General features: G+C 44.8%; 1 protein-coding gene across 25 annotated transcripts in view; it reads right to left on the bottom strand.

The window, feature by feature from the left end:
* LOC147033690 (NACHT, LRR and PYD domains-containing protein 12-like) overlaps positions 1 to 15,000 on the bottom strand; it is a 1,146,930-nt gene that overhangs the window by 415,187 nt on the left and 716,743 nt on the right. For 20 of the 25 annotated variants that reach the window (XM_085871777.1, XM_085871800.1, XM_085871791.1 and 17 more), the window contains 2 exons: positions 3,705 to 3,788; positions 1,479 to 1,559 (listed from right to left, as the gene is read on the bottom strand). The exons of 2 other annotated variants lie outside the window; for them this stretch is intronic. In XM_085871777.1, coding sequence (XP_085727903.1) covers positions 1,479 to 1,559; positions 3,705 to 3,788 — 165 coding nt within the window. Of the gene's footprint in view, positions 1 to 1,478; positions 1,560 to 3,704; positions 3,789 to 9,128; positions 9,238 to 15,000 lie in introns of those variants that run through there. 3 more of the 25 variants (XM_085871784.1, XM_085871794.1, XM_085871799.1) reach the window with 2 other exon arrangements.

The following is a 15,000-nucleotide window of genomic DNA, read 5'->3' as shown; positions in this document are numbered from 1 at the left end:
TGATTTCCCTCCAAGACTCCTCAACATCACAGAGAACATCCCTTGTGGTGAAGACCTTCCAGAATTCCTTTACAATCATCTGATTATTATCAGTTGATTTCACCAGGTTTATGAATGTTATTGGGAGATAACACGCCTTGAATGTATCAATCACTCCGTGGTCCATGGGTTCAATGAGAGATGTCGTGGTTGGGAGGAAGAAACACAATCTCCCTGTTTGGTCCTGGATGGATGTTGGATAATCTGGGGCATTATCGAGGTGGATGAGAATTATAAAACTCAAATTCTCCTTCTCACAATATTCGTTCAACTCGGCAACAAACTGGGAGATAAAATATTCACAAAACATTTTACTTGTTGTGGTGGATTTACAGCCTTGTATATTGATATGTAGAGTGTAATAAAGTAGTTCCTGTCCCGCCATTTCCCGTCCCTGTCGTGATTTGGTCGAGCTCCACTTAATCCTGTAACACACAGAATACCTGTTATCCAGCCCTTGGTATTTGAATACCGATGGACAGGCAGACATTTTTTAACACATCCCTTCATATCCCTGGGATTTTCTGAATGGTAAACCATGAACGGTTTCAATGTACAATCACCTTCAGCGTCTCCTCCCAACATCAGCGTGAAGCGATCTTTCTCTCCTTTAACCCCCCCAGGTGTGATGTTCTCATGAGAAATGTACCTCCCACGTGACGTCCTCTTCCAAAACAGACCCGTCTCATCAATGTTGAACATTTGTTTTGGAGAATATCCACCTTCCTCCATCATGGAACCTTCTCGGCGGTCTTGGTGTGGGCAGCAGCATCATCTCTAGTCATTCTGATGTTGTGGTAGTTGTTACTCTTCCAGAAGTTCCAAATCCACCACAACTAACGTTAAACGTCTTCACTTCACCTTCATATCAGCTGTACGATCATCTCTTTCATCCCGTCCGAAAACATCCATTTTTACTTCAACACTGATGACCTTCCTCCGTCTTGTGTTCACACGACCAACCTCACTACACCACGGACCCTTTCCAGTGATGATCACAAAGGGTTCACTTATTACAGAGGAACAATTCACACACAAAATGGTGAACACGTGACCAAACGGACGAACCGAACATGGAGGGTTTCAGGAACCGAGGCACAGGAAGGCGGGAAAACGAGGAGGGAGGAAATCTATGTATCCCACATCATCTCTTATAACGATCACGTGTTCATGGTGTTCAGAGTGTAAATTAAATCACAGCATCACTCACACACTCGAATCGTGAAATTACAAACACTCGTGAAGGTAAATTAAAGAGTGGTGTAAACGACAGGCCGCACTACTCCAAAAACGCGCGAACAGAGCACGAGGAAAAGGGAGTTTACAGGAAATTAAACATGGAGTTTATTTATAAACCTGTGATGGGAATTCACTAATCCGTGTTCAGGGAAACAGAACAAGAAGAAGAACAAAAACATCAATAACAGTTCAGGACTCACACAAGACTCTCCAAGTTGTTGATGTTTTTCAGGTCCCTCAGGATGGGCCCAGACTTGGTGCTCAGGTTACATTTCATTAACCTGTGAAGAGATAAAAACTCCAAGGAGTGAAACAAAGAAACATCAGTAGAAAGTTCTAGATAAACGACTTCTATTAGAAGGATCTTTGTTTCAGGTTAAGAGATAATTAAATAACATGTAAATGAACAGTTTAAGATCACGTGACCGATAATAGTACAAACCCCCTTTCCGTGAGACATCGTCCCCTGGATCTTGGGAACAACTTTGTACAAAAGAGAAATAAATAAATAAAACATCTCAATGAACAGGTTCGAGTTATATAAACGGGGGAGGGGGGGAATGGGGACGGAATGGGGAGGGGTGGGGGAAATGGGGACGGAATGGGGAGGGGTGGGGGGAATGGGGACGGAACGGGGAGGGGTGGGGGAATGGGGACGGAACGGGGAGGGGTGGGGGGAATGGGGACGGAACGGGGAGGGGTGGGGGAAATGGGGACGGAACGGGGAGGGGTGGGGGAAATGGGGATGGAATGGGGACGGAATGGGGAGGGGTGAATGGGGACGGAATGGGGAGGGGTGGGGGAATGGGGACGGAATGGGGAGGGGGAATGGGGACGGAATGGGGAGGGGTGAATGGGGACGGAATGGGGAGGGGTGGGGGGAATGGGGACGGAACGGGGAGGGGTGAGGGGAAATGGGGATGGAATGGTGTGGACGAGGTTCGTTCTGCTGACTTGGTTTGTTTGTGTGAAGTTTGAATGTTTGTTGAAGAAGTGAATGAGGTGGAAAACTGGATAAATTCACTTTCAATCATTGAGGGAGGGAGAGTAATCCAGGAATCTAAATCAGTGATTGATTTCCTTGTTTGATCCAACGAACCAGGTGTGTGTTGAACATCAACGGTTCATACAGGTGAACAATCCTCGATTATTACCGAATATAATAACATCAAACACTCGTGAAATATCATAAACAATCAAACATTGGAAACAACAATGTAAAATACCCTCCACAACCCTACCCCCAACAACCCCTCACCCCCACCACCCCTAATCCCTCTGCCCCCTCCACTCTCCTTCGACCCCCTCTGCCTTTTTTCATTCCATGTCCACAAAATGTGGAAAAATTCCGACACCACGATGACTATTATTATTATTACTATTATTATTATTATTATTATTTTGATGACCCATAATATATAGTAAGTAATGTTTAGTGTTATTTGGTTTGTATAACCCTGTGTGTGTTTGTGGAGGAAACGAAATCACAGTTTGTCCACGAATCCCCTCCATCATGATGTTTATTTATATCCGTGACCTTCATCTTCATCAGATTCTTCTTCATCAAACATATTGTGGTTATTGTTGTTGAGGCACTCAGTCTGCAACCACACTATCACCGCAAGGTCCGCTGTGTTTTCTACCTGTGCAGCGTGGTGACACACCTTTGTTTGTTTTACATGTACATGATGATACCTGTGTGCAGGTGGATGGTTCAGGTTGTCAAAAAACGTTGAGGGTGTGACACAGACATGACGGTCCAAACGATCTCTTCATTCTAAGATTTCTCGTTTGAAAAAAAAAGATCAATTCACCCCAAAACCCTCCCATTACAGCCCCCCCTCCCCTCTCTGAAGGTGCACCATCGGCACCACGTGGTACGATCACCTGAGTTCGACACCACGTGTCCAACATTGGTGTTTAAATGGTGTAAATGGATCATTCGGGGTTTGGACCCAAACTGATCCACAAACGTCACATTGAGAGTTCAGGTTCACCTTGATGTTTTCTTCTTCTTCTTCAACGTTACAACTTCACTCTTCACTTTAACCCTCATTTACCAAGGTCCACAAACATATCGATCACGTGATCGCAGAGAACATTCTTCGTTTCTTTTTACATTGACGAACCTTCACCACAAGAGAATGAAACGTTGAATGCAGATTGATTTATGTGAAGCCGTTTATCATTCACACGAGTGGTGTATCAATCATTGTTCCTCATTCCCTCTTCATTCACCCCAATGATCCCCACACAGAACCAGCTGGCCCTTCCATTCCCCTCTCTGAACACAAGTGAATTACAAAGTTCAACCAAAGGTTCATAATGGAGGTCAAGGTTCACCTGGAGAACGTCAGGGACACGATCAGGGATTATCACGTCACGATGTTTTCATTACCCCCCCCCCAAATCCCCTTCCCACTCACCCGAGGGTTCGTAACTTTGTTTGTGATATCAGACCCTCCATCAACCCCTCCAGTCCCTCATCACCGATGGGATTCTGACTCAAACTGATGGGAAAGGAGGGAAAGAGAAAAACCCTGAGATTATCATTCTGTTAACAACATGGAGAACCTTGGGAATACTTTCACCATTTAAATAGTTATGTTTATAAATCATATCAACACCAGATAATGATGGGATTATAACCCAATCCCTCCACATAAACAATAATATAATTATGGGATTAGAACCCAATCCCTCCTCATAAACAATTATAAAATGATGGGATTATAACCCAGTCCCTCCACATAAACAATTATATAATTATGGGATTATATCCCAGTTCCTCTCCATAAACAATTATATAATGATGGGATAATAACCCAGTCACTCTCCATCAACAATTATATAATGATGGGATTATAACGCAGTCCCTCTCCATAAACAATTATATAATTGTGGGATGATAACACAGTCACTCTCCATGAACAATTATAAGTGGCTGATTTGTCCACAAACAATGGACATTTCATTCTTGTTCCCCCCCCCCCTCGACCCACCAGATGTAAAGACAGTAACATCAAATGTCTCTCCATTTATAAAGTGTGAGGTTCTGTTTGTGGACCTGTCTCGGTTTGGTCCTGTCGTGTCCCAGATCAAAATGTCACCTCTGGGCTTTCGGAACGAACAGGTGAATCACATCGTGTCCTTCCAGCGACGTGTACATTGTACTTCCCACATCCAACCTTGATAACGTATTGAACGTTGTTCTTAAATTTCGTAACAATAACCACGATTACCAAGTCTACTCATCAACAGAAACATTAAAATGCTTTGCTTGTGGAAACGAACAGCTTCGTTTGAAACGTTTCTGTCCCAAATCGGTATCAGACATCCTCTCCGGCCAACACTGCTTCACCTCCAACTCCCAACATTGTCATGTACACGACCCCGGTTACTGCGACAGACGATACAATATCAAACTCAAACCCTCCTGATAATATGAACATCTGTGACGGTTTTACACTCGTTTCCTCATTGAGGAAGAGGAAAACTCCTCAAGATTCATCAACACCTCGTAAAGAGAAGTTGGGAATTATCGAGTCAGAAACACCTGGATCGTTTCTCTCTGACCAGACGATGACGAGCAACAGGTACGAATCCCTCGCACATGAGAATGCAGACTCTCTACCTGTACCTGAGATGTGCCCCCAAAATCCTATGGAGGTAAATTATACTCCATCTCTGGAAAACATTAAAAGTAAAACCGTTCCGTCTCCCTCTCGTGTGAACGAGGACGAACTCCATTAAAAATATAAAAGGGGAAAAACCGATTGTACCCTCAGTGCCCCCTCTCCCCCCTTCTTAACAATGCCCGACTTTACAAAACGATGGGCTTCGAACCCCAACAGTGTCCGTGCCAGCTGTTTGCATCACGTGTTTGAACACGTCAATAAAACTGAGGAAGAACCTGAAATTATCCAACCACTTACAGATTCCCCCATTCCCCCCACACCACCCGAGGTTCTTCCAACTCCTCCACCCCTCCTGCTCCTATTAACCCCCCACACTACGCGAGGTTCTTCCAACTCCTCCACCCCCTCGTTTTCCTATTCATATGGAGCACGCTGACACCGACACACCACAAGTTACTCCAGATCCTGACGAACCAGTAATTTAAGGTATAGACTGGTCGGATTTTTGGGAAATGAGACTTCAAGAGGAATTTTTGGGGAAACGTTGACAGACCACTTTTTTTTTATCATCATAATTTGGGTGTGCTGAGTACATTTTTGCTGTCTGTCACCCTCTCCTGTGACTCGAAATGCCTCACAATGGCCAAAAACCAAATGGCCACCAAAACATTATTTTAGCTCTTATTTCCGGTCTTCCTGAGGTCAAATGCACAGTTCAGAAGTGTCATCCATCAGCAGAAAGCATCACCATATATAAACTCTTCATCCTATCAAAATGTAATGTTTGCATTTGAATTAGTGGCATTGATGGCCATTTCTTGTATTTCAAGATGGGATGTAAATAATTTCAAAATGTAAATAATGAACACATTTTAAAATGTATTTATCTTGTATTTCAAGATGGCTGCCATGGCCAGCAACTATTTCTCCTAAATAGACTTCTGAAGTACATCCTGAGTTTAACTGTTCATAGTTTTAAGGAAAAAGTATTTGATTTTGGCCCAAATATTTCCAATCGTAGTTTTGATCAAGAAACACGTATTTGCTCCATATATGTGACAAAAAAAGCTGAATCACTCTGCGCTCAGATCACCATCAACAGAAAGCGCTTATCGGGTTGAGTGATGAAATGCACCAACTCATTTTTCTTTTGTTTTAGATGAAGGATGTGCTTCATGTGGAATTTCATATGATGAATGTGCCACGACAAAAATGAGAATATGGAGCCAATGCTGAATCTTAAAAGAGGCAGATCCACTGATGTCACACAATGCATCATCTGCCAGGAGAAGAAAATTGACAAACTGTTATGTGCTCCAGAACAAGGACTAACCAAACTGAAAGATTCTGTGCAAATACGACAGAAACATAGAGACTGTCAAAACAGAATAATAGCAATAGATAGACTTGTTTTGATACTTACAACCAACCCTGATTCCTTCGTATGGCACAAATCTTGCTATGCTGGTTTTACGAGCAAAACAAACATATCCAGATTACAAAATCGAAATTACTCTGAATCCTGTGAAGCTGGCACAAGTGCTTCAGCTGGTGATCTGCCCTCGAGACTAGTGGTTCTCAAAGTGGTCCCTACCATCCCCCAGTGGGCGCTGGGAACTTTCAGGGGGGCGCTCCAGACTCCACGAGTGGTAGGGGGCGCTGGTAATGATTTGGGGGGCACTGGCGGTTTCGAGGAGCAGCGGCGATTAGGAGCGCACATTGTGCTTCCTGCAGTCTGAACAGGTTACCCGGCGCCATTCGGCAAATTGGCCAAACAATGCCCGTTGTGGTCGTCCTCGTTCGCCGTGGCGCCGTCCAGAGAGGAATTAAAGGGAGGCAATGGGACAGGTCGGCCTTTTTGTAAATCATGAACACATTTTAAAAAGTATTTATTCTGAAAATCATTAAGTTCTGCAAGCATATTACAGACTTGTTTACCAACAATGCAAGTCAGTGTTTTTTTTTAATACACACATGGTGTGAATACCATGTACATGTGTTATGATCCGGCAGCGCGATTCCCAGCGAGGCGCGAGTAGTGAGGCGGCGCGGGTACTGAGGCGGCGTGAGTGGTGAAGCAACGCGGGTACTGAGGCGGCGCAAGTCGTGAGGCGGCGCGGGTACTGAGGCGGCGCGAGTCGTGAGGCGGCGCGGGTACTGAGGCGGCGCGAGTACTGAGGCGGCGCGAGTAGTGAGGGGCGCGAGTCGTGAGGCGGCGCGAGTAGTGAGGCGGCGCGAGTCGTGAGGCGGCGCGAGTACTGAGGTGGCGCGAGTAGTGAGGGGCGCGAGTACTGAGGCGGCGCGAGTAGTGAGGCGGCGCGGGTACTGAGGCGGCGCGAGTACTGAGGCGGCGCGAGTAGTGAGGCAGCGCGAGTACTGAGGGGGCGCGAAATTGTGTTTTAGGCGCGCGCTGTTGTAGCTCCCGTTGGAAATGTGAAGAAATCTTTTTTTTGAGGTGCAGGGTGAAAATAAATGCGCAAACTGACTGGAGACCAGAAATATATAATTATTGTTTGGCCTTATCACTGGTGTTAGTGTTTCGACATCTTGGCGTATTGATTTCGTGATTCAAATAAGGTTCACGTCCGGTCGGCTTCAAGATGTCTGCCTCAAATAAAAAGTGTCGTCAGTATTCCGTTGAATACATCAAGTATGGATTCATTCCATCCCTGACGAACACGCAGTTACCGATGTGTTTGTTGTGTGGTATCACGCTGTCCAATGAAGCAATGAAACCATCTCGACTGAGCGAGCACCTGAGTAAAAAGCACAGTGATGAGGCTCGCGCAGAGGTCAGCTATTTCCAATCGCTGAAAGAGAAATTTGAGAAGCGATCCACGGTAACGACAATGTTCAAAGCCAGCCAAAAGCTCATGGATAAAGGACTGGAAGCGTCGCATAAGCTGTCATTGCTCATCGCCAGATCTGGAAAACCGTATTCAATCGGCGAACAGTTGATCAAACCGGCTGTTGGGGAAGTGATAAAAACTGTTATGAGCCAGGATCCGTATCCAGTTGTCTCGTTGATTGTGCTCAGCAATGATTCCGTGGCCAGGCGGATTGATGAAATGTCATCAGATGTAGAAGATAAGCTGTGTTGTGAGCTGAGAAGCACGCACTCCGCCATCCAGCTGGATGAGTCCACTTTGCGTGACAGTGAAGCTCTGTTACTCTGCTACGTTTGCTTCATCCGTGATCAGGAAATGGTGGAAGAATTGTTGTTTGCCCACTCTCTCCAGACCGATACGAAGGGTTCTTCCATCTTCCAAACGTTGGAGAAGGACTTTACTGATAAGAACATACCGATGGAGAACATTCTCGCTTGCGCGACGGACGGGGCACCAGCGATGGTAGACCGCCAGTGTGGTTTTATTGCGCTTCTGAAGAACCAGGTACCGTCCGTGTTCGCCATTCACTGTGTCGTGCACCACCAGCATCTTGTAGCAAAAGCTCTCAGCACCAGACTTCATACATCATTCCAAATCGTAATCAAAGCAGTGAATAAAATAAAGGTGTCGTCTCTGCATGATCAGCTGTTTCGTCAGCTTTGCCAGGAGAATGATGAACCATTCGAGAGGCTCTTGTTCCATACCGAAGTTCGATGGCTGTCCAAAGACACTTGTTTGACCCGTTTCCATGCTCTCTTCTCGACAGTGGTCGAGTTTCTGTCGGAAATTGATACAGAGTTATCGGAGAAAGTGAATGTGATTGAGCATGATGTGGCTTACCTCGCGGACATATTCAGTATACTGAATGATGTCAACAAACAACTCCAGATTGACCATATGACGCTGACTAAAGCAAAGAAAGTGATCGGCGCGTTCGTCACCAAGGCGACTCTGCACAGGGAAACCTTCGGCTGCAGAGACATGTACCACTTTCCCCGGTTGGCAAAGGAAACTGCTGTTTTTGATGAAGAGCTGCTCGTTTATTGCAATCACCTTGAGAAGATTCTTGGAGATATGGAGCAGCATTTCAGAGACATGCTAGAACTGTCGGTGCCAGCATGGGTGATCAACCCATTCAAATGTGACATTCGAGATGTGAAGCGCGAATTACAGGACGAAATTATCAACTTGTGGAATGATGATGAGGCGAAGGCAAGATTCTCGCAGCATGAATACGGCAAATTCTGGATTCTGGAGCGGGGCGAATACCCCGCAAAATGGACAGAGGCAGAACTGCTGCTGATGGCGTTCCCCACATCATACCTCGTTGAAAGAGGGTTCAGCACCATGATGAATGTGTTATGTTGTTGTTGATGTTCTTCAGGTCCCTCAGGATGGGCCCAGACTTGGTGCTCAGTTTACATTCCGTTAACCTGTGAAGAGATAAAAACTCCAAGGAGTGAAACAAAGAAACATCAGTAGAAAGTTGTAGATGAACGAGTTCATCTGACTGATACTGACCAAGTATCGCAACCGCCTTGACATTACCAAGAGGGGCGATCTGCATCTCTACCTCACTGAGATGGAGCCAGACGTTCGTAATCTCGCAGCGAGTCACCAGGCCCACCCTTCACATTAACGGTATTTGGGCCTGTGATAACAGATTCCCAGTTTGCCTCACCTGGACCTGTTCTGCTGAAACATTGCAGGTAGTGCAAAATAAAATAGAAAAGTAAAGGAAAAGTAAAGGAAAAGTAAAGTAAAATAAAGTAAAATATTATTCAGGAAATATTTGGCTTCTGTTATTTTTGCTTCCTATCCACATAAATTCGGACTATCCTATTGCACACTGGGTGTCCGACCAGGAACGATAGGACAAGGGGGCATTGGGCCGGTCCAAGAGGGCAGAAGGGGGCGGTATTCAAAAAAAGTTTGAGAACAACTGGTTTAACTGTTACTACTGTTCCCGCTTGCAGTGAGACGAATGATAACAATACCCCGGTGTAAAGAATTCAAGCTACCCCCCTTTCAAGTTACTTCCCGGTAATCTGAAATCGATTTCAAGTTACCCCTGGGGGTAGCCTGAACCCGATTTCATATTACCCTCCTCCCTGATTGAGCTGAAATGATAAATTATTATACCCACAACTCATGATACGTTTATTGAATCTTCTTCTTCTTCTTTCGGCTGCTCCCTTTAGGGGTCGCCACAGCGGATCATCCGTATGATCCGCATAGTGATTTGGCACATGTTTTACGCCGGATGCCCTTCCTGACGCAGCCCTGGTCACCTCTTACGACACAGGGATATGGTACACCTATTTTAACCGGGGTATACACCGGCCCAGTACACTGGTACTCATTTCGCCGACCTCGGAAGGATGACGGGCTGAGTCAACCCCCTGGTGTATTAATTCAGTGGCCCAACGGGGCTTGAACTCAGGACCTCTTGGATCCCAAACCGCTGCCCTAACCACTGCGCCAACACCAGGCTGTGATACGTTTATTGAATAGAACACGTAAAACATACAAGATTGAAAGCTCGTCTCAAAGTCTGGAAACATAAAAAATGTAACAAAAATGTTAATTGTATTAAAACCACAGCTCCGTCTCAAAGAGCTATTGCTATTATTTCCCTCGTACGGACGATACAAATATACCAGCTACAGGCAGTTTGTCAGATGGAAATATAGATATCTGGGCAAGGAGTTGTGTGGTGGACTGAGTTTTGTGGCTTCAGATATCCCCACCTTGCACAAGTGGTCATGTGTAAGCTGTTTTCATTGCCTTTCTTATACATTGATTTTATTGCGTTGTTACCATAATTGTAAATATAGTCTGAGTTGGTTAAAAAGATATACCAGTATGTCTATTTGTATCAACTATATCGAAGAAGGATATCCTAAAAAAATATGGCAAAAACTATAATTATGAGAAATACTGATTTCAATTAATAACAATATTAAAATAAAATCATTCATAATAAAATCAAAATTCATTGCAAACTCTTTAACGGCTGTAATATGGTCAATGGCTTTTCCCTCATTAGTTTTCAATGTCAATTAAATCACTATTTTTTGTAAATAACAAGCTCAAAAGAGCAAAGATCCTTGTCCTCTTAATGATGACGTCATAAAACCGAATATGACGTCATTGTGATCTATCAGGTTTACCATAAATTATCTGTGCTAATGCCCGGCTTGATTCCCGCAAACAAAATTCAAACAGCTTGCCTAATTTCGGAGATAATGGTACAGGCGATTTCCATTAGCGGTGATATTATGACGTCAACTTTTTTCTCGGAAGAATTTCCAAAATCGGAGATGGTTACTGCCTACGCGTGGGCTTTCTGGATATACATGGCAAGTTTCACGAAGATCCGATGAAAAATCTGGGTTGTGAAACAAAAAATGTCAAAAAATAGGAATGACGTCATAAAAATTGATATGACGTCATAATGATGTATCATATGTGCGGTAATTCATCTCTGCTGATGCCCTGTTCGATTCCCACAAACAGAATTTAAAAAGCTCGCCTAGTTTCGGAGATAATTTTTGAGGCGATTTCCATTAGTGGAGATATTTTGACGTCATAACTTTTTTTCCAGGAGGAATTTTAAAATCGGAGATGGTTACTGTCTGCGCAGGGAATTTTTACATATATGTGCCAAGTTTCAGGAAGTTTCGATGAAAAGTGAAGGGTCTGAAACAAAAAAGTCCACAAGAAGAAGATGAAGAACAACAACGTGAGTAAGACTTGGAGATCCTCCACGGGGATGTAAAAATACATAAATAAATGTTTTGAGGGGAGTAATCTGAAATCGTAGAGGGAAGGATGAAGGAGGGGGTAGGATGAAGGAGGGGGTAGGATGAAGGAGGGGGTAGGATGAAGGAGGTGTAAGATGAAGGAAGGGGTAGGATGAAGGAGGGGGTAAGATGAAGGAGGGGGTAGGATGAAGGAGGGAGTAGGATGAAGGAGGGGGTAGGATGAAGGAGGGGGTAAGATGAAGGAGGGGGTAGGATGAAGGAGGGGATAGGATGAAGGAGGGGGTAGGATGAAGGAGGGGGTAAGATGAAGGAGGGGTAGGATGAAGGAGGGGGTAGGATGAAGGAGGGGGTAGGATGAAGGAGGGGATAGGATGAAGGAGGGGGTAGGATGAAGGAGGGGGTAAGATGAAGGAGGGGTAGGATGAAGGAGGGGTAAGATGAAGGAGGGGTAGGATGAAGGAGGGGATAGGATGAAGGAGGGGTAGGATGAAGGAGGGGGTAAGATGAAGGAGGGGGTAGGATGAAGGAGGGGGTAGGATGAAGGAGGGGTAAGATGAAGGAGGGGTAGGATGAAGGAGGGGTAAGATGAAGGAGGGGTAGGATGAAGGAGGGGATAGGATGAAGGAGGGGTAGGATGAAGGAGGGGGTAAGATGAAGGAGGGGTAGGATGAAGGAGGGGTAAGATGAAGGAGGGGTGGGATGAAGGAGGGGATAGGATGAAGGAGGGGGTAGGATGAAGGAGGGGGTAAGATGAAGGAGGGGGTAGGATGAAGGAGGGGTAAGATGAAGGAGGGGTAGGATGAAGGAGCGGATAGGATGAAGGAGGGGGTAGGATGAAGGAGGGGGTAAGATGAAGGAGGGGGTAGGATGAAGGAGGGGTAAGATGAAGGAGGGGTAGGATGAAGGAGGGGATAGGATGAAGGAGGGGGTAGGATGAAGGAGGGGGTAGGATGAAGGAGGGGGTAAGATGAAGGAGGGTGTAAGATAAAGGAGGGGGTAGTTTGTGGAGGGGGATAAAGGAGGGGGTGTGGAAGCTTCGCTTGCTGACTCTGAGCGGGAAACAGAGAATAGTGAAGTGTCTCAGGATGCTTAAGTGTTTGTCCTCATAGCCAAACTTGTTCAGCCGAGTTAACAACTGTGTTTCACAGTGAAGGGGTAACAGATAAAGGGGAAAATCCCTGTGAGTTAAATGTTAACCCTTCCCTCACAGATGATGATGTAAGGGTTGTAGAGGGGAAGGACATGGACAAGGCAAATTGGGAGGGGTCCGTAAACAGGGAAGAACTTTCTGTTCCCACGGGATCTCATGAGCTAAAAGTAAGTGTTCCACAAGTAATAGGGGAGGCCATAGATGAAGCACTTGACTCAGACGAAACCTCTTCTACCCCACATTTCAGTGTTTTATGCTCTCAAGAGGATGAGGGGGGGAAAAGACACAAACTTAGAGTCTCAAGAAAATGTAATTAAATTCCTGGATGATACATTCAGGAAAAGACATGTAAAAATCAAAGATTACTTCAAGAATCTACACGATTTCATTACAACTGCAAGAAGTATGATTGGTGAACCTTATCAGGTTGACATTTCAGATCCCCCATTCCAAAGGTTAAGGAAATGTGTTACTTGGGCTGGGAAGGAGCTTCAAGAATCACGAACGTAATGGAGATGAAAGTAGCATCCCTGAACATCAATAGAGGCTGCAGTTGTGTGCATCACCTCCAGGTGTTTCAGGTCTTTCAAAATGAAAAAAAATGATGTGTTAATGCTGCAGGAGACGCATGCAAATCAGTCTTCTGAGGATGAGTGGTGTAGAATCTATAAAGGTTGTCTTTTTTCTCCAGTGCGCTTGTTGAGGCCAAAGCTGGTGAGGCAATCGTATTGCATCCTCGACTCCACCCTTCGGAGATAACTTGGAAATAAATTTGTAAATGTTACTTACTTCTTCTTCTTCTTCTTTCGGCTGCTCCCATTAGGGGTCGCCACAGCGGATCATCCGTATGATCCGCATAGAGATTTGGCACATGTTTTTTTTTACGCCGGATGCCCTTCCTGACGCAACCCTGGTCGCCTCTTACGACACAGGGATATGGTACACCTATTTTAACCGGGGTATACATGTAAATGTTACTTACTATCTGTGCAATTTGTCAGTCGTAACCTAAATATTTGCATGACTAATGTTTGCTGTCCTCGTGCTAACTCTGAAAGAGGTGCCTTTCTGTATAAGTTGGCAGAGTATGTAAGCACCATTGACTTGACCATGTTGTTGTGTCTGTGGGTGACTACAACTGCACCCTCAACCCATAACTTGATCGGAACACTTGTGAGCCTCATCCACCCAGTGCAAGGCCTTTGGCACAGCGAGTTAAAAAGTTTAACTGGTGGATGTGTGGCGGGAACAAAACCATAACATCCGTCAGTATACATGGGTTTATGCATCAAGAAATGTTTTGACGATGGCTCACCAAGACAGGTTTTATGTTCATCATGAAATGGTAATTATTGTTAAGAACTTTTATATCAGGCCGTCTGGTTTTTCCGATCATCACGTGATTTTTATGGTGTGTGGCTTTCCTCATCATGTCTGTGGAAGTGCATATTGGACTTTTAATGTGAAACTTCCACAAAATGCACATTTTATAGAAGTTTCTTAAATGGTATGGGAAAAATGTGAGTCATAAAACGGTTCATACTTGAACTTAAGACAATGGTGGGCTGCACAAAGTCCCAAATCAAATGTTTTTGCCAACAATACTGCTCTTACAGCACATACAACACTTTTGGTGTGATATCTGCTTTAAAAAACGAGATACTTATCTCTGAGCTGAAAGCTGGATTGTCCAGTGCGAAAGTCCAGCAGTTGTCGGAGTAAAGGACCTTTTTGGCTGAAATGGTGAAAGAACGGGCGGCCGATGCATTCATCCGACTGTGGAACGAAAAAATCCAACTTGACACACCAAACAAAGGGTTCTTCAATTTGGAAAAAACGGTCAAGACCTCTCAACAAATCCATGCTTTGCGCTCTTCTGGTGGTGATTTGTTGATCTCCAAGAGTGATATTAAGCATGAACTACAGGACTATTTTTCTAAACTCTTCGCAATAAGAACTGTGAATGAGTGGAACAGGAATGCGATGTTTGAACTGCTCCTTTCTCAATCTGAAGACCAACAACAATTGCTTGATCCTGGCTTTTCTCTTGGAGAAATTACTGCTGCGCTTAAGGATAGCAAGGATGGGAAAGCCCATGGACTTGACGGCCTTCCGGCTGAATTTTACAAGGCTTTCTGGGACATTCTCGGCCCTATTGTTCTTGAGGTCTTTCAGGAGAGTGTCGAACAAGGTGAATTGCCACTGAGCTGCCGGAGGGCAGTTTTGTGTCTCCTTCCGAAGAAAGGAAACCTGCCTGAGACCGCAAATTGGCGATCTGT

This window comes from Eptatretus burgeri, chromosome 2, assembly GCF_056783735.1.
Source record: "Eptatretus burgeri isolate ZD-2024b chromosome 2, Ebu_testis_v1, whole genome shotgun sequence".
Lineage (NCBI taxonomy): Eukaryota > Metazoa > Chordata > Myxini > Myxiniformes > Myxinidae > Eptatretus > Eptatretus burgeri.
The sequence above is the reverse complement of the archived record's forward strand: the minus strand, read 5'-3'. Positions and strand labels throughout refer to the sequence as shown.